Here is a 22,112-nt window from a genome sequence, read left to right as displayed (position 1 = left end):
TTATAAAAAGAGGGAAAGCTCAATGTTTAACAGTAGCTTTTCTAGGAGCTAAATTAAATATTAACAATCTCCTTCCTTCACCTTCCCATCCCTCAAGAATGGTGAATATCTTAACTTTGGCTGCATCCTTGAAAGCTTATGGTTATTCATAGTCTAACAAAACTAGGGTCACCAAACTTGGCAGCAGAAATAATCTAGTCTTACTGTGATAACTACCCAATTACTTTATTATTTTTCCAGTTGCAGTTCAAAATGTTTTGTGGAAATATTTTTTGCTGTTTGTGATTTTCAAAGCTTAGAGGGGAGAACAAACTTTCCAGTGTTGGAGAGCACTGAATAGTTTATGAATTGTGTAAAAGAGTCAGATTTCAGTGCAATTATCTTTTCCTAGACATTTATCCAACATTAAAAACCTATGATTATAAAAAGTAAAGGCTTAAAGTATATTTCAACCACAGCTAGGAAATGTAAAGTTAAATCTAGCTTGTGTGAGTTCAAACCCATCTAATTTGTGTAAATTCTACAGATTTTAATTGGTGGCCAGTTTTCATAAATGGGGCTTAAAAATTGGTGCCGATAGCATAGATAGTTATGCCTCTGTTATCCAGATAGTTTCAGAATTGTTTACTTATAAATGTCAATGCAAGTTTCTTTATTTTAAAATAACAGCTTTTAGGTTGGGTGCAGTGGCTCATGTCTGTAATTCCAGCACTTTAGGAGGCCTAGGCAGGCGGATCACTTGAGGTCAGGAGTTCGAGACCAGCCTGGCCAACATGGTGAAACCCTGTCTCTACTAAAAATACAAAAATTAGGTGGATGTGGTGGCGCACACCTGTAGTCCTAGCTACTCGGGAAGCCGAGGCATGAGCATTGCTTGAACCCAGGAGGCAGAGGTTGCAGTGACCTGAGATCATGCCACTGCACTCCATCCTGAGTGACAGAGTGAGACTCTGACTCAACAAACAAACAAACAAACAAAAACAAAATAATAATAAACAATAGCTTTTATAAAGAAAACAAAACCCTGTTTCTTAAATTTCAGTTGTGGCCCACAGACATCATTTGGTTCTTAGGATACTTGTTTTCTCAGCTCTTGTATAAACATTAGCCTTGTAACCTTAATAGATAATTTATTCTGTGTCTGGAATAAAACATACATGTTATTTCCTTATGTATGTTGTGAAATTGATCAGCACACATGTACATATAGATTGATACTAATGTAAGTAAATGGAAAGCCAATGGTCAAGCTCCCCTTAAGTGGTATGGAGTTTCTAAGTGACATCTTGAACTCACTAAGAAAAAAGGATGACAAGGACCTTTGATGCATACTCATTTAATTTTACATATTACATTTTTAATGTGATTATGTGGTCATTTGAATGTGGACTTTTTTAAAATTGGTGACTTTCACATAGTTGACCGCCAATTTTAAACTTAAAAAATGTATATGGAACCAGTCTTCTATTTTCTATTCACTATTATAAAATTTAAAATGCAAATCTTACCAAACCAGTATGCCCTATTGTTTTCTCTGCTGCCAAATTTGGAAGATCTCTGTTTTAAATGTAAATAGCGATTACTAAACTAACTTGTTGCTCTGCATGGATACAGGTTCTGATTTCTTCTTACTCTTTCTATGGATTCTTAGGCTATACAGTGTGTTTCCCTGCATTTTCACGCACCCTTCCTTTTTCCCTGTCACTCCTGGTGTGGATAACTCTTTGAAACTCACTCCCACCCCTTCTCCCACTTTTTCCTTTCCCCAATTTCTGTATGTGCTTATTGGTGTGAAACTCTGGGACATTTAGGCCATACAATAATAGCGCTCGACTTGTCCCCCTGTTCCTCCAGGAAAGGAAGTTCTTCAAAGGCTTCTTTGGAAAAGTAAGTTTGATGCCACATTCATGCTTGCTTTATAAGGAGTTACACCCCTAGTGTAGCACTGACATATTTTTTAAAACTAGTGCAGCTTTGGTTTCTTTATAATACAGGAATTGGTTTGATTGTATATGGAAATTAATGAATTAGGAAGTTGCTATCCGTGATATTATCAGTGGGTCTACTGATACTAAATCTGATGATTCTAAGAAATTCCAATAAATAGGCTGGACACGGTGGCTCATGTCTGTAATCCCAGCACTTCGGGAGGCCAAGGCGGGTGGATCACCTGAGGAGTTTGAGACCAGCCTGGCCAACATGGTAAAACCCTGTCTCTACCAAAAATACAATACAGGTGATGTGCACCTGTAATCCCAGCTACTCGGGAGGCTGAGGCAGGAGAATCGATTGAACCCAAGAGGTGGAGATTGCAGTGAGCCGAGATCACGCCACTGCACTCCAGCCTGGGTGACAGAGTGAGACTCTGTCTCAAAAAAATAAAGAAATTCCAATAAATGAATCAAGTAGGTTAAAAGAGGATTATCTCCTCAATAGTAGGTATTAAAATAAATATCATTTGATCTTGTAAACCCTGTTTATATTAAAATATTAGCAATATTTGTAACAAGTGGATTTTACATAATGCCCAATATTCACAGGGAAATAGGAAGAAATATTTGAGTAAAAAATAAATATACCCCAAAGTTTACATTCAGTGCAATTTTTTTTCCAATCTAAATTAAATTTCAGGATAGTAAGTGAAAATGGATAAACTTACCTTTAGGGATCCTGCTATGATTTTTAACCTGCATTGCTAATCTAAGAAAAAGTATCTTAATTATTAGCCTACCAAATATCTGTCATATGTGGAATGTTGTTTATGTAGATGCTTTTCAGATAATGATTATTCAGTGTTCAGATCTCCCTAAATTTAAGAATATATGGGGTGGCTGTACACATATCACTAAATATATTTCTAAATATATTTTGTGTCCAAGTTTATCCTTGTTTAGTTTTGAGTAAGTGCTAAAACTAATTCAGACTGAGACAGTATGAGAGAAAAATACTGTCATTAGATAACAGTATAAATTACTAAAAATTTATGTGATTAACAAAATCCTACAATTTTTTTTCTACTGCATGGTTTTGTCATTTTGGAAATTTGTTTTAAAGAACAAATAATTTACATTTCCTTCTCAATTAAATGTTTAAATGGAACTCATTTTTACATTTTCTTGTTCTAACTTGTCACCTTAATACTAGTGTAAACAAATTTGAAGTATTTTGATGTAATGATTTAATTCAGTTACTCCTCTCAATCTGAAATAAAAAGTCAAATAATTTACCCACACATGTCACAATACATTTTTTAATAGACATTTTGGGTCTGAGTCAGATTAATAGGTCCTTAGAATATGGGATACATATCTAGAAAGAATCTTATTATTTCCTGTGTAGCACAGCATTATAAGTAGGGATTATATTTGTTAAGGAAATTGATAATTGTTAAGGACACTTTAGGAAACTTTTTGTGGTGTATTTGTTTTTTCCTAAACAGAGTTTCCGAAAGCAATTACACATCGCCACAATTATCATACAATTTTAACTATTGTTCAAGTGACTAGTTTTAATAAGTCTACTTCAAGCAGCAGATAAGGCTATATACGATAAGCTATATAAGATAAGGCGTCATAGATAAGATGAAGGTCAGGTTATAGCAAATATTGATTTGGTTTTTAGAAAGACAATTGTAAAAGTATATATTTTAGCTGGATGCGGTGGTGCACGCTACTCAGGAGCCTGGAGTGGGTTAAGGAACAAAGCTCTTCCCTCAAAATCAATCCTGAGGTCACAGTATTTATTGCTACGTATAATGGGGCCATGATGCACCTACACTGTAGCTGAGCTGGATCACACTGTGTTTGGTAGCTTTTTCACTGCATTTTTTTTTGCTACATGATGAATTTGTATGGTATAAGAAAGAGAATTATGAATCATCTCACTTAATCCTTAACCCAAAAATAATAATTCTCCAGTTTTACAGTGAGAAAACTGAGGTTTGCAGAGGTTAAATGACCTGACTGAATTCACAGATATTTATAATAAGTGGTAAAAAAATGGGATTTGAACCCAAATAATCTGACTTCAGAGCCCACACTCTTAATCATTGTGCTATATAATCACTTTATTTTCATATTATTTATAAGTGAAGATTTTATCTCAAAAGGTGCTAGTAAGTAAAGAGCTTCTTAGAAACTCACTTTTACTTTCTTTTTTATAGAGTAGTAATTTAACTTTAGATTTTATTTCTAATCAATTTAACTTTTTATTAGTTAAAGCTTTAAATAATCGTCTTTTTTAGTAGAGACGGGGTTTCACCATGTTGGTTGGCCAGGCTGGTCTTGAACTCCTGACCTCAGGTGATCTGCCCGCCTCGGCATGTGCCTGTAATCCCAGCTACTACTCAGGAGGCTGAGGCAGGAGAATTGCTTGAACCTGGGAGGCAGAGGTTGCAATGAGCCAAGATAATGCCATTGCACTCCAGCCTCGGTGACAGAGAGAGATTCCATCTCAAAAAAAAAAAAGAAAAAAAAATCATCTTTTTTAGTGGTTCAAACTAACATTTTATTTATTTGGAAAGATTTAAGTCCTACTGCATGTTGAGCATCCCTTATTCGAAATGTTTAGGACCTGAAGGGTTATGGATTTTGGATTTTTTTTTGTTTTTTTTTTTTCCAGATTTTGGAATATTTGCATATATATAATGAGATATTTTGGGGATAAGACCCAAGTCTAAATGCAGAAGTTATTTGTGTTTTATATATGCCTTATACATATAGCCTGAAGATAATTTTATACAATACTTTAAATAATTTTAGTAATAATTTTATATAATTTTATAATTATTGTATAATTAAATAATTTTGTGCAAGAAACAAAGTTCATGTACATTGAACCATCAGAAAGCAAAAGTATCACTATCTCAGCCACCCATGTGGAGTCTGTGGTTGTTTGGCATTACCATCATTCCCTACTTTGAATTTATATGCTACTGATAAGCAATCATTTTCTTACATTTATTCACACATAAGTATTTCGCTTTCAAAAAAAAAAAAGACATAATGGCTGGGCGCGGTGGTTCCAGCCAGCACTTTGGGAGGCCAAGGGCGGGTGGATTGCTTGAGGTCAGGAGTTCAAGACCAGCCTGACCAACAGGGTGAAATCCCTTCTCTACTGAAAATACAAAAAAAATTAGCTGGGCATGGTGGCACACACCTGTAGTCCCAGCTACTCAGGAGGCTGAGGCAGGAGAATTGCTTGAACCCGGGAGGTGGAGGTTGCAGTGAGCCTAGATCACACCACTGCACTCCAGCCTGGACTATAGAGCAAGACTCTGTCTCAAAAAAAAAAAGACATACCACTAGTAGAGTGAAAAAATAATATGTTCAGAGTAACTGAGCATCACCGTAGCATCACCAGAATACATATGTCAACTGTTTAACAACAGCAACAACAAACAATGACAGGCTTTGTCTTCCCCTCTGAGGCTGTGTTTTGATTAAAAGATAACTTACACTGTATTTTTTTTTTTAACGTAAAAAGAAATATCAGAAGCAGTTGAGGGGCTAGGAAGTGGGTCTTCTAGGGATGAAGTGGCATTCTGCTAGATGGCTTTTTTTTTTTTTTTTTTGAGACAGGGTCTCACTCTGTCACCCAAGCTGGAGTGCAGTGGCACAATCATGGCTCACTGCAGCCTCAAACTCCCAGGCTCAGGGGATCCTCCCAACACAGCCTCTCGAGTAGCTGGGACTATTGGCATGTGCCACCACACTCAGCTAATTTTTGTATTTTTTGTAGAGACAGGGTTTCACCACGTTGCCCAGGCTGGTCTCAAACACCTGAGGTCAAGTGATCTGCCCACCTCACCCTGCCAAAGTGCTGGGATTACAAGCATGAGCAACTGTGCCCAGCATGCTGGATGGCTTATGTGTTGTATGCCTACTTTTTGTTGTTGTTGTTGTTGAGACAGAGTCCCCCTTCATCACCCAGGCTGGTGCAGTCTCGGTCACTGCAACCTCTGCTTTCTGGGTTCAGGTGATTTTTTGCTTCAGCCTCCCAAGTAGCTGGGACCACAGGCACTTGCCACCATACCCGGATAATTTTTGTATTTTCAGTAGAGACGGGGTTTCACCATGTTGGCCAGGCTGGTCTCGAATTCCTGACCTCAAGTGATCAGCCTGCCTTGGCCTCCCAAGGTGCTGGGATTACAGGCATGAGCCACAGCACCCAGAATTCTTTTCTTATGTTATTGGGGAAAATTTTTTTTTATGTCATGGTGATTTTATACTAATATATAATTTTTTACAGTGAGTCATTTAAAGAGTTTGGAAAACAGAGAGGGGCAAGTTATTACCCATGATCTTACCCAGAATGTGCTTTTAAATGATAATTTTTTCTGTAATTTGGAATCTTTTGAATCTTTCAAGTTGCCATCGTTTAATTCATCTTCACCCTAATCTACGAGAAATAGACTGGTGAGAGAGACTTGATTTATTGAGTTTGCTAGGTCAATTGTGGTTTGATGAAACCTCAAAAGGAAGCATCTTACAGAACAGTATATGTTACGGAGTTTTTATCCAGTACAGTTCCTCATAAATTTTGATACTTTGTTATTCTTTGAATCATGTATGATTTGATGATCCAGGATAAATAGAACAACAGTAATCAAGAAGTGTTTTTATTAAACACTTTTACGTGAAAGTAAGTAGATAGAAGAATTGTTTGCCCCGATTCTGAATTTATGACTCATAGCCAGGAAAACCTTCTTTTCTGTAAGTTGCCTCTTGGACCTGACCACCATCACTTCCCTATTGTTGCGTCACCAGCTGATAGGAGCAGTGTCTCCAGAAACTTTAGCAGTAGGGAACAGATAAACCTGGGTCTGTTACAGGCCTGTAATCCATTGTAAGCTTACAAACATTGTAAAAGAGGGGCAAAAAAATGAAGACCTGAAATAAATTTTTCCAAACTAATTAAATTGCTCATTGCCGTGGCCGGGCACAGTGGCTCATGCCTGTAATCCCAGCACTTTGGGAGGCTGAGGCAGGTGGATCACGAGGTCAGGAGTTCAAGACGAGTCTGGCCAAGATGGTGAAACCCCGTCTCTACTAAAAATACAAAAATTAGCCAGGCGTGGTGGCAGGCGCCTGTAATCCCAGCTACTCAGGAGGCTGAGGCAAGAGAATCGCTTGAACACCGGGGGTGGGCAGAGGTTGTAGTGAGCCCAGATCGTGACACTGCACTTCAGCCTGGGTGACAGAGTGAGACTATCTCAAAAATAAATAAATAAATAAATAAATAAATAAATAAATAGCTCATTGCCTTAGGAAAGCCAATAATGCACTCAGCTTTTTAGGGATTATTACATGCAGCTTCATTCATAGTTGGCTATACTAGGCAAATACTTTATTACCAAATAATTACATGGCACTTAACATTTGAAAAAATATTTTTATAATTTTAATGTATTTGAGGAACCCTATGGACTAAGTAATCTGTATTCCCATTTTATGAAGAAACTGACTCAACATAGAGACAGGAAATATTCTTAGGCCACCCTATTAGATCTCTTTTTAAAGCCATTTACTTGTATTTATACAGAGCTTTATAGTTTATTATGTGCTTTGACCTACTTTCTAATTTGCCATTCATAACAGTTCAGTGAATTGGACAGGGTAGTTCATGAAACTGCATTTTACAAATGAATAAACAGAAGCTCAGAGAGTTCACCCAGCTAATACTAAATGGCAGTGCCTACACTGAAAGCAAGGTTTTCTGAAACTTAGTGCAAAGTTCTTTCATCTACCCCATGTTGATGTTCTGTCATTCAAAAAGCATTCCTCTGCTTTCCTCGGGTATGCCTTAATTATAATGAATGGAGAAGTGTCTAATGCAGAGGATGCTAGACAGCCCAACGGCCTGAATACTTCCACAAACATGGATTGTATGGCCTGCACACAGTTTATAAATTTGAATTAGTTGCAAATATTTTAAACATTGAGAACTTTCAATAAATATCCTACTTTTCAGTAGGACATTTATCTTAAGAATTAGCAGACCTGGCAAAACAGCATGCTTTCTGTGTGGCAACAGTTTCCTGACCTGAGTAGCAGCTGTGCCCTTTGCCTATTCGCCACAATCCCTGCAACTCCCTGTTGTCCCTGCTTCACTCATTTGTTATCTGCCTTTAATTCTTGTAGGCATTTGAGTTTGTGAACTCCTCTCTGGGTTATGTCACTTTGATTTCTTTTTCTTTGTAGCAACCACTTCTGACTGTATAAAAATCACCAAAAATATTATAATATCTGTTCTAACAGATCCTGTTAATATACTGCCAAATATAGTTTTTCAAGTTTTTATGTTTTTACAATTGCTAAATGGCACCATTAGAAATGGTTAAGTTTTAGAGAATGCATGGTTGAAAAGTAATGTGTTATTATGTTGTTTTAACCTAATTTCTGAGAGTAAAGGATTTCATGGCATTTATGACTCCACTCTTGAATTAGTATATTCAAATCTACATTCTATTTTATATTTCCTTAATTTTCTCCTCTATGACAACTTGTACTTAGTGCTTATCTTCATTCTGGATCCTATTTTATTATTTTTATTATTATTATTATTATTATTATTATACCTTAAGTTCTGGGATATATGTGCAGAACATGCAGGTTTGTTACATAGTTATACATGTGCCATGGTGGTTTGCTGCACCCATCAACCTGTCATCTAGGTTTTAAACCCCGCATGTGTTAGGTATTTGTCCCCTTGCCCCCAACTCCCTGACAGGCCCCAGTGTGTGGTGTTCCCCTCCCTGTGTCCATGTGTTCTCATTGTTCAACTCCCATTTATGAGTGAGAACAGGTGGTATTTGGTTTTCTGTTCCTGTGTTAGTTTGCTGAGAATGATGGTTTCCAGCTTCATCCATGTCCCTACAAAGGACATGAACTCATTCTTTTTTACGGCTGCATAGTATTCCATACTGTATATGTGCCACATTTTCTTTATCCAGTCTGTCATTGATGGGCATTTGGGTTGCTTCCAAGTCTTTGCTATTGTGAATAGTGCTGCAGTAAACATACATGTGCAAGTGTCTTTATAGTAGAATGATTTATATTCTTTTGGGTATTGGATCCTATTCTTTAAAAGTGCATCTGTGCTCATATATTGTTTCCCTCCTATTCAAGGGACTATCTGTGCTCCTCACAGAGGCTAACTCCTCCACCAGATTCTTCTTATTCCAACTCTTACTTATTCTGGCAATGCTACCCCCTCTCCCCTCTATAATCAGTTTTCTTTCTCTAGTGGATCATCCATTAGCATAAAAATATACCATCTTCTTTTTAAAAAAAGGTTTCTTCTTGGTACCCTCAGTTCCTTCTGTTGAACCCATTTAATCATCTCCACAACTTTTACCTCCGCCACCCCACCACGGCTGCCCTTATCTTCTTTTGTATTACTATTCCAGTAGTCCTATCGCCTTACTCAGACTATCAGCAGCAATTTACATAGCCCATCTCTCACTCCCCTTTGAAACACTATTCATTTGGAGTTCAGGAATCATACTTTCCCAGTTCTCCCCTTCATCTGTGGACTCTTCTCAGCCTACACCTGTTAATGATCTCATCCACAGTGTGATGGCTTTAAATATCATTTATGTAATATATGCTGATGGTTTTGAAATTTATATCTCCATACATCTCCCCTGAACTCCATAATGGTATTTCTGTCTTACAAGCAATATAGCACAGGAATCAAGGGCCCAGCCTTTGGGGCCAGATTACTTGCATTTACTAGCTTTGCGATTAATGCCTACTTCATGTGATTGTTGTGAAGATTAGATGAATAAATATGAGTAAAGAGCACCAAATGGCCTGTTTTGGTAGATAGGTGTCAATATCATCATTATTAAACTTTTTCTCTTCGACATCTGCTAGTCACCTCACACTTTAATATGTCACAAATCAAATTCCCCCAAGGAGAGAAGGATCTTTCTCTCCTAGTCTTTCCCAGTCTCAGTATACAGCATCTCTGTCCCTATGCTCTAGCCAAACCCTGGATTTGACCTTGACTCCTCTTTTTCTTATACCCTACATCCACTCCATCAACAGTTCCTGTCTGCTTCAGCCTTCAAGAACCTAATCAATTCTCACTATCTCCACCACTCCTACCCTGGTCCAAGCCAGCATCTCCTCTTATCTGAACCATTGCAGTGGCATCCTACTAGCATCCTACTACCCCTGCTTTCATTATTGTCCTCCTGCCATCCCCTCTTGAGAGATCAACCTGAGTGATCTTTTTAAGACAGAGGCCCGGCCGGGCGCGGTGGCTCACGCCTGTAATCCCAGCACGTTGGGAGGCTGAGGCGGGCGGATCACAAGGTCAGGAGATGGAGACTATCCTGGCTAACACGGTGAAACCCCGTCTCTACTAAAAATGCAAAAAAATTAGCCGGGCGTGGTGGCGGGCGCCTGTAGTCCCAGCTACTCGGGAGGCTGAGGCAGGAGAATGGCGTGAACCCGGGAGGCGGAGCTTGCAGTGAGCCAAGATCGTGCCACTGTGCTCCAGCCTGGGCAACAGAGCAAGACTCTGTCTCAAAAAAAAAAAAAAAAAAAGACAGAGGCCCGATTATGTTGCTTTACTGTCCCATGTCCTCCAGTAGCTTCCTGACCTACTCAGAGTAAAAGCCAGTCTTTTAGGCCTTGTAGGCCATTGCATATGAATCCCCTCTTTTTCCTCTTTTATCTCCTCCTAGCCTTCCTCTTGCTCCCTCTGTTCCAGCCACACTAGCCTCCTCAGTATTCCTTAAACACACCAGGTACTCTTTCACCTCAGGGCCTTTGTACTTGCTGTAACCTCTAGTCTGGAACGCACATCATCCAGATATATGTGTGGCTCACTTCCTCATCTCTTTCCCTTCACTCAAAAGCCCCATTCTCAGGCATTTACTGACAACTTTTTAAAAAATCCAAACACCACTCTCCCCCAGACACACACACACTCCCTATTCCCCTTCCTAGCTTTTTTTTTTTTTTTTTTTTTTAAAGACAGAGTCTCACTCTGTTGCCCAGGCTGGAGTGCAGTGGCGCAATCTCGGCTCACTGCAAGCTCCGCCTCCCGGGTTCATGCCATTCTCTGGCCTCAGCCTCCTGAGTAGCTGGGACTACAGGTGCCCGCCACCACACCCAGCTAATTTTTTGTATTTTCAGTAGAGACAGGGTTTCACTGTGTTAGCCAGGGTGGTCTCAATCACCTGACCTCGTGATCCACCCGCCTCAGCCTCCCAAAGTGCTGGGATTATAGGGGTGAGCCACCACGCCTGACCCCTAGCTTTATTTTTATCTGATAGGGTTTATCACTGTGTGTCATACCATACATTTTACTTGTTTATCTCTTCCTCACCGAAATGTAAGCTCTGTGAGGACAGTGATCTCCACCTGTTTTGTTTACTGCTGAATCTTCAGTACCTAGAATAATTTGTGGTCCATAGTAGCTGCTCCAAAATATTTGAATTAATGTGTAAAGGAATGAATGAGAAATGTACTGCTCAAGTTCACCCTGTTGTGGGAGGAATCAGATAGGTAAAGACATGGTTACCAAATTATGTGACAATAACAGGTGCTCCAGGAGCAAAAAGGAAGAGTGAATGTGAAAGGTTGTAATGAAGGCTTCTAGGAGGAGATGACACCTAAGGCTGAGCCTAAAAACTATGAACTCCAGTTAAACTAACTTAGAAGAGAAAGAGATTTCAGACAGAAGGAACAGCACTATCAGGGACATTGGGATGAGAGAAAACATGTTCCACACTCATTCATTCATTCATTCAACCTAGGGGTGTTGAGAAGGAAACAGAAGATGAGACCCAGATTTTGTTCATGGATGACCAAGGGGTTGGTGGAATCACTCATTGTGAGAAGGGATAAATTTGGTTTTGGACAGGTTGAATTTGAGATGCCTCTAGAATTTCCATTTCAGCTACTATATACCTTTGAAATATGAACTTAGTATTGGAATAATCCCTAGGTCTCCCCTCCCCCAACTGAAGTGATTTGGCAAACTAGAAGAGCTAAATTGCCTCCCCAAAATCTCTCCTTTACTGTGTAGTTGATGACATGCTCCATCCTTGTGTTTTCCTAAAAGCCTTTAAGTGCCCCTCTCATTTAAGAAAGTACAGGAATAATGAACCTTAGTGTCTGAGACTAAAAGTTACTGTACTCTTCCTGAGCACAGTACAATCTCAAATCCTGAAGAAAGTTGTGTTTCTGTCCTTTCACTGCTTTGTTCTTTGGGGTATATTCACTGGATTTTGGAATTATAAGACAAAATTTATTGATTACACCATTCTGTTCAGAAATTCAAATATTAAATTATAGACTTTAAGGCTTTTCTTTTCTGATTTAAAAAGCAATGAAGCTGGGTTTCCTCTGAAAAAAGTCTCGTTTGTTTATTACAAGGCACACTGTATCATGGTTCCCTGGTTTATATATCACCATTACTCTGTAATGCCTGCCTCTGTGTAGATGTGATGGAAAGACTGACCAGTGATTCTTTACACATTGGGAACCTTTGAAGACCTCTTTGGTTTGTAGCTGAAGGAACTTTGCACAGTAGAATTGCAAATCACTGTTGTTCTGAGAGTGACTTGCTCTGCCCTAATTGGTCTGTTTGCTGTTGTTGCTTCTTAATATTTCAAAGCTATGCAAAATGATGTTTCCATGTGTCTTTATAGCATTTCTTCACTTCAGCTTACATTAGAACATCTGCTTAACCCTTTTGCTCTTACCTAGCATATGCCCGCAGAGCTGTCTTGCCTCCAAATGTCATTTTTATTTTTGTTAATTAATGGCATGCTCTTATCTCACTGGTGATCTTGGGGATCATAGAATTTTAGAGTTGGACGGCACCTTAAAATAGGTGGGATATAAATACATTTGTCAGAAAAAAAAAAAGAAAATGAATTCGGGGACACAGTTCCAACAGGTCTAATATTTCAGTATAATGAATTATCTTTCCAAGAAGATTCAATTAATTATAGAGATTATGATTGTATCAGATGTCGCAAACTATGGCCCACTACTGTATTTGTTTTTGTAAATAACATTTTATTGGAACAAAGTCATGCCCATTTGTGTACATATTGTTATGGCTGCTTTTGTGCAATGATAGAATTGAGTAGTTGCAATGGAGATCATACGTCCTGCAAAGCCTAAAATATTTTGTTGTCTGGTCCTTCACAAAAAACGGTTGCTAATCCCTAATTTCAACAATTTAAAAACTCATTTCGGCCAGGCGCAGTAGCTCACACCTGTAATCCCAGCATTTTGGGAGGCTGAGGTGGGCAGATCACCTGAGGTCAGCAGTTCAAGACCAGCCTGGCCAACATGGTGAAACCCCTTCTCTATTAAAAATACAAAAATTAGCCATAGCTGGGCGTGGTGGCAGGCACCTGTAATCCCAGCCATTTGAGAGGCTGAGGCAGGAGAATCGCTTGAATGCAGGAGGTGGAGGTTGCAGTGAGCCGAGATCGCACCACCGCACTCCAAGCATGGGCGACAGAGCAAGACTGCCTCAAAAAACAAAACAAAACTCATTCCTCCAACTCCAACTCATTTCTCCCAAGGATAACATTAATTATACTGATGAAATAAAAGAGCAGTGTAAGAATCTTTCCACCTACCATGTATATCACCAACTTGTCATTTTCATCCTTTTTCAATTTATTTTTAAAAAGTGGTTTCAGCTGGGCATAGTGGCTCACATCTGTAATCCTAATACGTTGGGAGGCTGAGGTGGGAGGATCACTTGAAGCCAGAACTTGAGACCAGCCTGGGCAACATAGCAAGACCATCTCTATAAAAATAAAAAAGTAGCCAGGTGTGGTGGTACTTACTTGTGGTCTCCCAGCTACTCAGGAGGCTGAGGTGGGTAGATGACTTGAGCCCAGGAGTTTGAGGCTGCAGTGAGCTGTGATCACACCACTGTGCTCCAGCCTGGGTGTCAGAATAAGACCCTGTCTCTAATGAAAAAAAAAAAGAAAGAAAGATACAGTGGTTTCTACTTAAAGAAACAAAAAAAGCCTGGAGATAGGTAGATAGCAATTGGTTATTTCAGTTGCCTTTTACTGTACGTAGCTTTTATATTTAGGAGAAAGTCATCTTACAGTGTGCTGAGCTTGTTACTATTTCTGTGCCATTTTCCATTTTGTGTTCCTTCACCAATTTTTTTCGTGTTAAGATTACCTGTGCATTTCTCTTCTGGTACAAGTTTCCTGATTTAGTAATTTGTAATAGATCCACTGTATGTTGCTATTTTCTTCAGTGTCAGAACCTGCTTAGTTGCTATATTGGTTTATATCTACCCATAATAAAAGGTTTTAAAGAAGATAATAATTTTAAAATACTAAGCTGGATATTTATAGTGTAGAGTACTTGAGAAAGTTATACTTTCATTTTTCACTTTTGGTTAGCTTGATCCTTCTGCTCAGATTTCACCAATTTAAATTCCAAGTTACTAAAGTTCTGTCCATGTTAGATCGGTTTTCTTTGAAAAAAAAGGATTTTTGTCTTTATTGTGAAACTTTTTCAAGATACATTTGTCAGTGTGAATTCTACCTATAACTGAAATTATTATTAAAGTAGAAAGTGTTAGAGCAGCGATGATAAAATAATTCTGAATGTCTGAACATCTATGTTGCCACTTCCACATTTTTATTAGTTCCTGAAGCATGTTTTTTTTTTTGTTTTTTTTTGTTTTGTTTTTGAGATGGAGTCTCGCTCTGTCACCCAGACTGGAGTGCAGTAGTGTGATCTTGCTTGGCTCACTGCAACCTCTGCCTCCTGGGTTCAAGCAATTCTCCTGCCACAGCCTCCAGAGCAGCTGGGACTACAGGCGCATGTCACCACGCCTGGCTGATTTTTGTGTTTTTAGTAGAGACAGGGTTTCACCATGTTGGCCAGGATGGTCTCAAACTCCTGACCTCAGGTGATCCACTGGCCCTGGCCTCCCAAAGTGCTGGGATTACAGGCATGAGCCACCATGCCTGGCCAGCATGTTGTCTTTTTAAAGAGGTGTTTGTGCCACTAAGATGTATGTAAATTCTTTTTTTTTTTCTTTCTTTCTTTCTTTTTTGAGATGGAGTCTCACTCTGTTGCCCAGGCTGGAGTGCAATGGTGCAATCTCAGCTCACTGCAACCTCCACCTCCCGGGTTCAAGGGAGTCTCCTGTCTCACCCTCCCGAGTAGCTGGGATTACAGGCACCTGCTACCACACCCGGCTAATTTTTATATTTTTAGTAGAGACGGGGTTTCGCCATGTTCGTGAGGTTGGTCTCGAACTCCTGACGTCAGGTGATCCACCCTCCTCGGCTTCCTCTCAAAGTGCTGGGATTATAGGCGTGAGCCACTGTGCCCAGCCTGTATGTAAATTCTACATTTGATATTTAATGTAGTTTTTTTTCAGTCCTTTGATTAGTTAACTGTGGCCTGATCGCCTAGGGTACTGGTTTCAAGTAGACAGTTTTAGGGCAGACAGTCTTCTCTCAGCCATGTTTATCTTCTTTTCTTAAAAGTGCTCAGAAATCTTAGTTTATATGGTCAGAATGAAAGACTCAAGTTTACAAATAATATGGAAGTATTGGCCAGGCGCAGTGGCTCATGCCTGTAATCCCAGCACTTTGAGAGGCTAAAGTGGGCGGATCACCTGAGGTCAGGAGTTCGAGACCAGCCTGGCCAACATGGCGAAACCCCATCTCTACCAAAAAAAAATACAAAAAAATTAGCTGGGTGTGGGGCCGTGCACCCGTAATGCCAGCTACTCGGGAAGCTGAGGCATGAGAATCACTTGAGCCCAGGAGACAGAGGTTGCAGTGAGACTAAATTGCTCCACTGCACTCCAGCCTGGGCGACAGAGTAAGACTCGTCTCAAAAAAAAAAAAAAAAAAGAAATGTGGTATTGCAACTATAGAATTTGTGAGAGGAAGCCTGGGCTTAATTTCAGCTACAGGCATCTCTAATCATTAATATTTCAGTACCTGACTTAAATAACTATAATGTGGCAAACTATAATGATGTACAAGAACCCACACCCAAAAGTATGAACAAATACAAGAATTCGTATTATCTGTTTTCTTCCCCTCTTCAGAGAGATCAGAGGCCATGAAATATGACAAATATGATTCATTACTGATACATTAGTACAATACTATAAAATTATTAAGGCCTATCTCAAAAAGCACAATTTTTTTTATTTTTTATTTTATTTTTTATTTTTGAGATGGAGTCTCGCTGTGTCACCCAGGCAGGAGTGCAGTGGCGTGATCTCAGCTCACTGCAACCTCTGCCTCCCAGGTTCAAGCAATTCTCCTGCCTCAGCCTCCTGAGTAGCTGGAATTACAGGCACGTGCCCCCACACCTGGCTAATTTTTTGTATTTTTAGTAGATATGGGGTTTCAGCATGTTGGCCAGGCTGATTTCGAACTCCTGGCCTCAAGTGATCCACCTGCCTTGGCCTCCCAAAGTATTGGGATTACAGACATGAGCCACCACACCCAGCCACACGTTTTTATAGCCATATAATTGGGATGTGTGATTTACACCTGTAATCCCAGCACTTTGGGAAGCCAAAGCAGGAAGATCGCTTGAGCCTAGGAGTTCAAGGCTGCAGTGAATTATGATTATGTCACTGTGCTCCAGCCTAGGCAGCAGGGCAAGACCCCGTCTCTACAAAAAATTGTTTAAAAATTAGCTGGGTATGGTAGTGCACGCCTGTAGTCCCAGCTACTGGGGAGGCTGAAGTGGGAGAATTACTGGAGCCCAGGAGTTCAAGGCTGTAGTGAGCTGTCCTGTGCCACTTGCATGGCAGCCTGGGCAACAAGGCAAGACCCTGTCTCCAAACAAACAAGCATATAATTGGGCCAAGAAAATGTTACATTTCCCTGAATATTGTAAGGAGACTAACTGGAGAACAGTCCCATTCTAAACTGACCTTTTATTTTTCCCTTCTTCAGTCTTCCAACCTTGAAGTAGTCCTATCTGTTGCCTCAGATACTGAACACTGCAGGCTACAATTATACAATGAGCAGATTGATTAAACTGCAAATTTAAATATCTTAAGATTGTCAGTGCCGTTTGGCAATGTTGTATATCACTGGTCAGCTGTCTCCTGTTTCCTACAACAGATATTTAGCGTATTTTTTCTTTCAACAAATATTTCTTGAACTGCTACTCTGTTCCAGGTGTTGTTCAAGTTCCAGGGATACAGCAGTGAACGATAGATGGAAGAAACCTTGCCCTCATGGAGCTTACCTTCCAGCAAAATACTAAATGTTACATGAGGGTTGGTTAAATATGAGCAGTTACTGTTGCTGGTGAATGACTCTTCTACCAATTTGCCTGGAACAGCCCTATTATAACACCCATTTATCAGTTTTAATAGTCATCTCTCTTTTTTTTATTGTACTTTAAGTTCTAGAACAATGAGAACACTTGGACACAGGAAGGGGGACATCACACACCGAGGCCTGTTGTGGGGTGAGGGGAGGGGGGAGGAATAGCATTAGGAGATATACCTAATGTAAATGACGAGTCATCTCTTTCATTTTCAAAGGGTTCCCAGTTTGTAGAGTAAATTATGTGACCGTCCTTGTTCTAAACCTTTCGTATACATTAATTCGTTTAATCTTCACAGTAACCCTATGAGGTATATGAGATTAACATCATTATACAGGTGTAGAAAGTGAAGCATAGAGAAGTTAAATTAACCTGCCTTTGATCATACTAGGAGTAACTTGCAGAACCAGAATTCAAATCCAAACAACAGCTTGGATTTGAAACTGTACTAGACTGCCTCCATACTACTGTTCTAAATCTTTAATATTTTACTCTGCCTGTCGTCTTTCCTCTCCCCAGCAAAGTAAAGCAGGTAAATTAAAACCATAAATTCACAGATGAATTTATGGTTCTCCAGAGTGAATTTCCTCCACTTGCTACTCCCTCCTTTACAAATCTGTCTTCATCTCTACTCGGCCTCACTTTATCCCTCCATTTCATAGGAATGGACATCTCTCCTCCTGTCTAAAACTTGTATTCTAGCCCCATCTCACCCTGCATTTTGTTGGACTTTGTTCTCTAAATTACTCTTCTCTTTTTCTTGGGCCTTCCGTTTCCATTGTTCCACTGGCTTTTCCCATTCAGCACATGAAGAGGATGTCATTGTTGAAAATGTATATCACTCTTTTAAGAATTCTGCTTTACTATTGGGAGAGGTTTTTAAAAGTTTATTAATATAATGATGATAATGGCTACTAATTGTTACCCTATTTAAATTCCAGGTACTGTATATAATCTCTAATCCTTTTAACAAACTACAAATATTTTAGGGATGAAGAGATGGAAGCTTAGTGGGCTACATAACTTTCTTAGCTTATGAATAGTAGCGCTGAATTCAGTCTCATATTTGTCTTAATCCAAAGCCCATTCTATTTCAAGTATAACATGCTAGTTTATCACAATTCTTATAGACTTCCCTTGATCCTCTGCCTGTGTCTTATTGCCCTGCAGCTCTCCTTTTTATAGAAAAGCTTTGTAAAAAAAAAAGTATTTAATACTTGTAGACTCTTCTTGCCTTTCATTTACTTCTCGACCCATTCTAGTCTAACTTCTACTTCTGTATCACGATCCTCCAAAGAAACAGAACCGCTAGGAAATATGTCATATATATGACATATATGACATATATATGACATATATATGACATATATGACATATATATGACATATATATGACATATATGACATATATATGACACATATGACACATATATGACGTATATGACACGTATATGACACGTATATGACACGTATATGACACACACATATATGGCACGTATATGGCACATATATGGCACGTATATGGCACATATATGACACGTATGACACATATATATGACATATATGGCACATATATGGCACATATATGGCACATATATGGCACATATATGGCACATATATGACACACGTATATGGCACACGTATATGGCACATATATGACACACATATGGCACATATATGACACACATATATGGCACATATATGACACATATATGGCACATATATGACATATGACATATGGCACACATATATGACATATATGACACATATATGATATATATGACACATATATGACACATATATGACATATATGGCACACATATATGACATATATATGACATATGATGTATGTGACATGTATGATATATATGATATATATGATATATATGGCACACATATATGACATATGATATATACATATTATCTATTTTAAGAATTCACTCGTGATTGTAGGGGCTGGCAGGCTGGCAAGTCTGATACCTGTAAAGCAGGCCAACGGGCTGGAAACTCAGGCAGGGTTTCTTCTCCAGGAAACCTCAGTTTTTGCTCTTGAGGCCTTCAACTGATTGGATGAAGCATACCCATACTACCAAGGCTAATCTCCTTTACCTAAATTCAATTCATTGTAATAATGTTTACAGAGTAGCTTCTAATTGCCCATAGAATCAAGATCAAAGTCCTTATCAGGAATAGAAGGCCTTCTGTGATTAGGCCTTTCCTACTCTATCTCCCATTACGCCTTTCCCATTGCCAAGTCTACTTACCAAGCCATACTGAAATATTTATAGAGCCCCAGACTTGCCATGTTGTTTGCTTCCATGTCCTGTACTGCTGTTTCTTCTGCCTGGCATGTCCAGTACCTCTGTTACTTCCCTGTCTCCCTACCCCTATCTAAGCATCAAGAAAAATTATTCCAGCACCCAGTTCAGTCTTCTCCTTTGTATAACCTTCCCCAATTCCACAAAGAGATTTGATTATACCTTTTTTCTGACATCATTGTACCTTGTTCTCAGCTCTACTGTAGCATTTACCTACGGTATTCTTTATTTTTTGTCTGATTGTTGCCTTTCAGTAACCTTCCAGGTATTTCCACTGGCTGGCATATTATAGGCACTCATCAAATTTATGGTGGTGGTGGAGATGATGAGGCCGAGTGGATCACAGGTTACTTCAGTAAGGCCATGTCCTCATATCAAGTTTTCCTGGGCTTGGATCACTTATAGAAGAGAATGGGAGTTCTAAAAGTCTCCCTTGTCGCTTCTAGAGGCTGCTGCGCCAACCTTAGCACCAGATTCCTTTTGATCTATACTTGTTATGATAATCTGATACTTATTCTCAGCCTTCATATTGCTTTTGTTTTATTTTGCTGTATCCTTGAGGCAGTTAAAAAGAAAGGACACTGTTAAATTACTATTACATTCCATCACAGGAGGAATTATGCATCAGCTTGTTCTCATGTGATTCTCACGTGCCAAAAAGTATTTTCTGAGCCAATAAAAAGAAAATTATTTTTTCAGTAGTTTTTAAATCTTCCTGTGTCCCCAAAATGTCTCCATGCATTTAATGTCAAATTAAAAACCAAGCCAAGGCTGGGTACAGCGGTGCACACTTGTAGTCCTGGCTACACGTGGGGCTGGGACAAGGGGATCACTTGAGCCCAGGAGTTCAAGGCTGTAATGCTTTATGATCATACCTGTGAATAGCCACTGCACTCCAGCCTGGGCAACACAGTGAGACCTCGTCTCTAAAATTATTAGAGGCTGGGCACAGTGGCTCACACCTGTAATCCCAGAACTTTGTGAGGCTGAGGCAGGCGGATCACTTGAGGTCAGGAGTTCCAGACCAGCCTGGCCAACATGGTGAAACTCCGTCTCTACCAGAAATACAAAAATTAGCCGGGCATGGTGGCAGGCGCCTGTAATCCCAGCTAGTCGGGAGGCTGAGGCAGGAGAATCACTTAAACCCGGGAGGGGGAGGTTGCAGTGAGCCAATATCGCATCACTGCTCTCCAGCCTGGGCGACAGAGTGAGACTCTGTCTCAAGAAAAAAAAAAATTATTAGGAAAAATGACTGTGTTAACTCTGAGAGAACAAATAATGACTTTTTAAAGACTGTTAATAGAATAATGAAGACTTACTGTGTTTTTAACGTGAAAATTTTAGGTGACCAAGGGTCCTGCTATAACATACTGGGGGTCATAGGATAGTAGAATGGTCAACATCTCAATTTAGACATGTTACTTCCTGCTCTAAATACACTTGTAGACGCTACTTGTGGTGTAACTCCTTATGTATTTAATAATTATCTGACTCTGGTTTTCTTGGTTGATTTTTTTAAATGGGTGAAGAATCTAGTTATGAATCCTTTGCCCTTTATGGAATGTGATATCTTGGTTTTTATTCCATCTGTTACTTCCCTTTTACTTAATTTTATCTTATTGTTTTGCATTGTGTTTCTAAAATAATGGCTTTGGCTTGTTTTTTCCTGAATGTTTCTGCAGTTTGATTTGAGTATCTGGGTTTGGGCACCACTCCTGAACTTGGACTCCATCTGTACTTGTGACTTTTGGAAGGCAGAGTCAGTGTTTTCTGTGGAAGATGACTTTTTTTTAATATTATATATGTGTATCTCCCCCTCCCCTTTTTGGTTTCTCTTAAAAGACTGGAAAGAAAGCAGTTAAAGCAGTTCTGTGGGTCTCAGCAGATGGACTCAGAGTTGTGGATGAAAAAACTAAGGTAAGATTCTTTATTTTGATTTTGATTTATTTTATTTTTTTTGGAGATGGAGTTTCACTCTTGTCACCCAGGCTGGAGTGCAATGGCACGATCTCGGCCCACCGCAACCTCCACCTCCCAGGTTCAAGCGATTCTCCTGCCTCAGCCTCCCTAGTAGCTGGGATTACAGGCATGTGCCACCATGCCCAGCTAATTTTGTATTTTTAGTAGAAATGGGGTTTCTCCATGTTGGTCAGGCTGGTCTCGAACTCCCGACCTCAGGTGATCCGCTCGCCTCAGCCTCCTAAAGTGCTGGGATTACAGGTGTGAGCCACTGCGCCCGGCCTCGCCTGGCTAATTTTTGTATTATTAGTAGAGACGGGGTTTCACCATGTTGGCCAGGCTGATCTCGAACTCCTGACCTCAGGTGATCCACCGGCAGCCTCCTAAAGTGCTGGGATTACAGGAGTGAGCCACCACACCTGGCCTAAGGTAAGATTCTTATAAGCTTAAATGGGACTGCTCATATGTTTTTTAAAATCTCTAATGATCAAATATAATACCCTTAAGCT

At 39.5% G+C, this 22,112-nt stretch overlaps 1 protein-coding gene across 40 annotated transcripts in view; it reads left to right on the top strand.

Annotated features, from left to right (window-relative positions):
- The window catches only part of NUMB (NUMB endocytic adaptor protein), a 195,912-nt gene that overhangs the window by 151,136 nt on the left and 22,664 nt on the right, over window positions 1-22,112 (top strand). For 26 of the 40 annotated variants that reach the window (XM_016926362.4, XM_016926361.4, XM_054666103.2 and 23 more), the window contains one exon: window positions 21,487-21,561. In XM_016926362.4, coding sequence (XP_016781851.1) covers window positions 21,487-21,561 — 75 coding nt within the window. Of the gene's footprint in view, window positions 1-1,854; window positions 1,888-21,486; window positions 21,562-22,112 lie in introns of all 40 variants that reach the window. The other 14 variants (XM_063793637.1, XM_016926360.4, XM_016926367.4 and 11 more) reach the window with 1 other exon arrangement.

This window comes from Pan troglodytes, chromosome 15, assembly GCF_028858775.2.
Source record: "Pan troglodytes isolate AG18354 chromosome 15, NHGRI_mPanTro3-v2.0_pri, whole genome shotgun sequence".
In the NCBI taxonomy this organism is placed as follows: Eukaryota; Metazoa; Chordata; class Mammalia; order Primates; family Hominidae; genus Pan; species Pan troglodytes.
The sequence above is the reverse complement of the archived record's forward strand: the minus strand, read 5'-3'. Positions and strand labels throughout refer to the sequence as shown.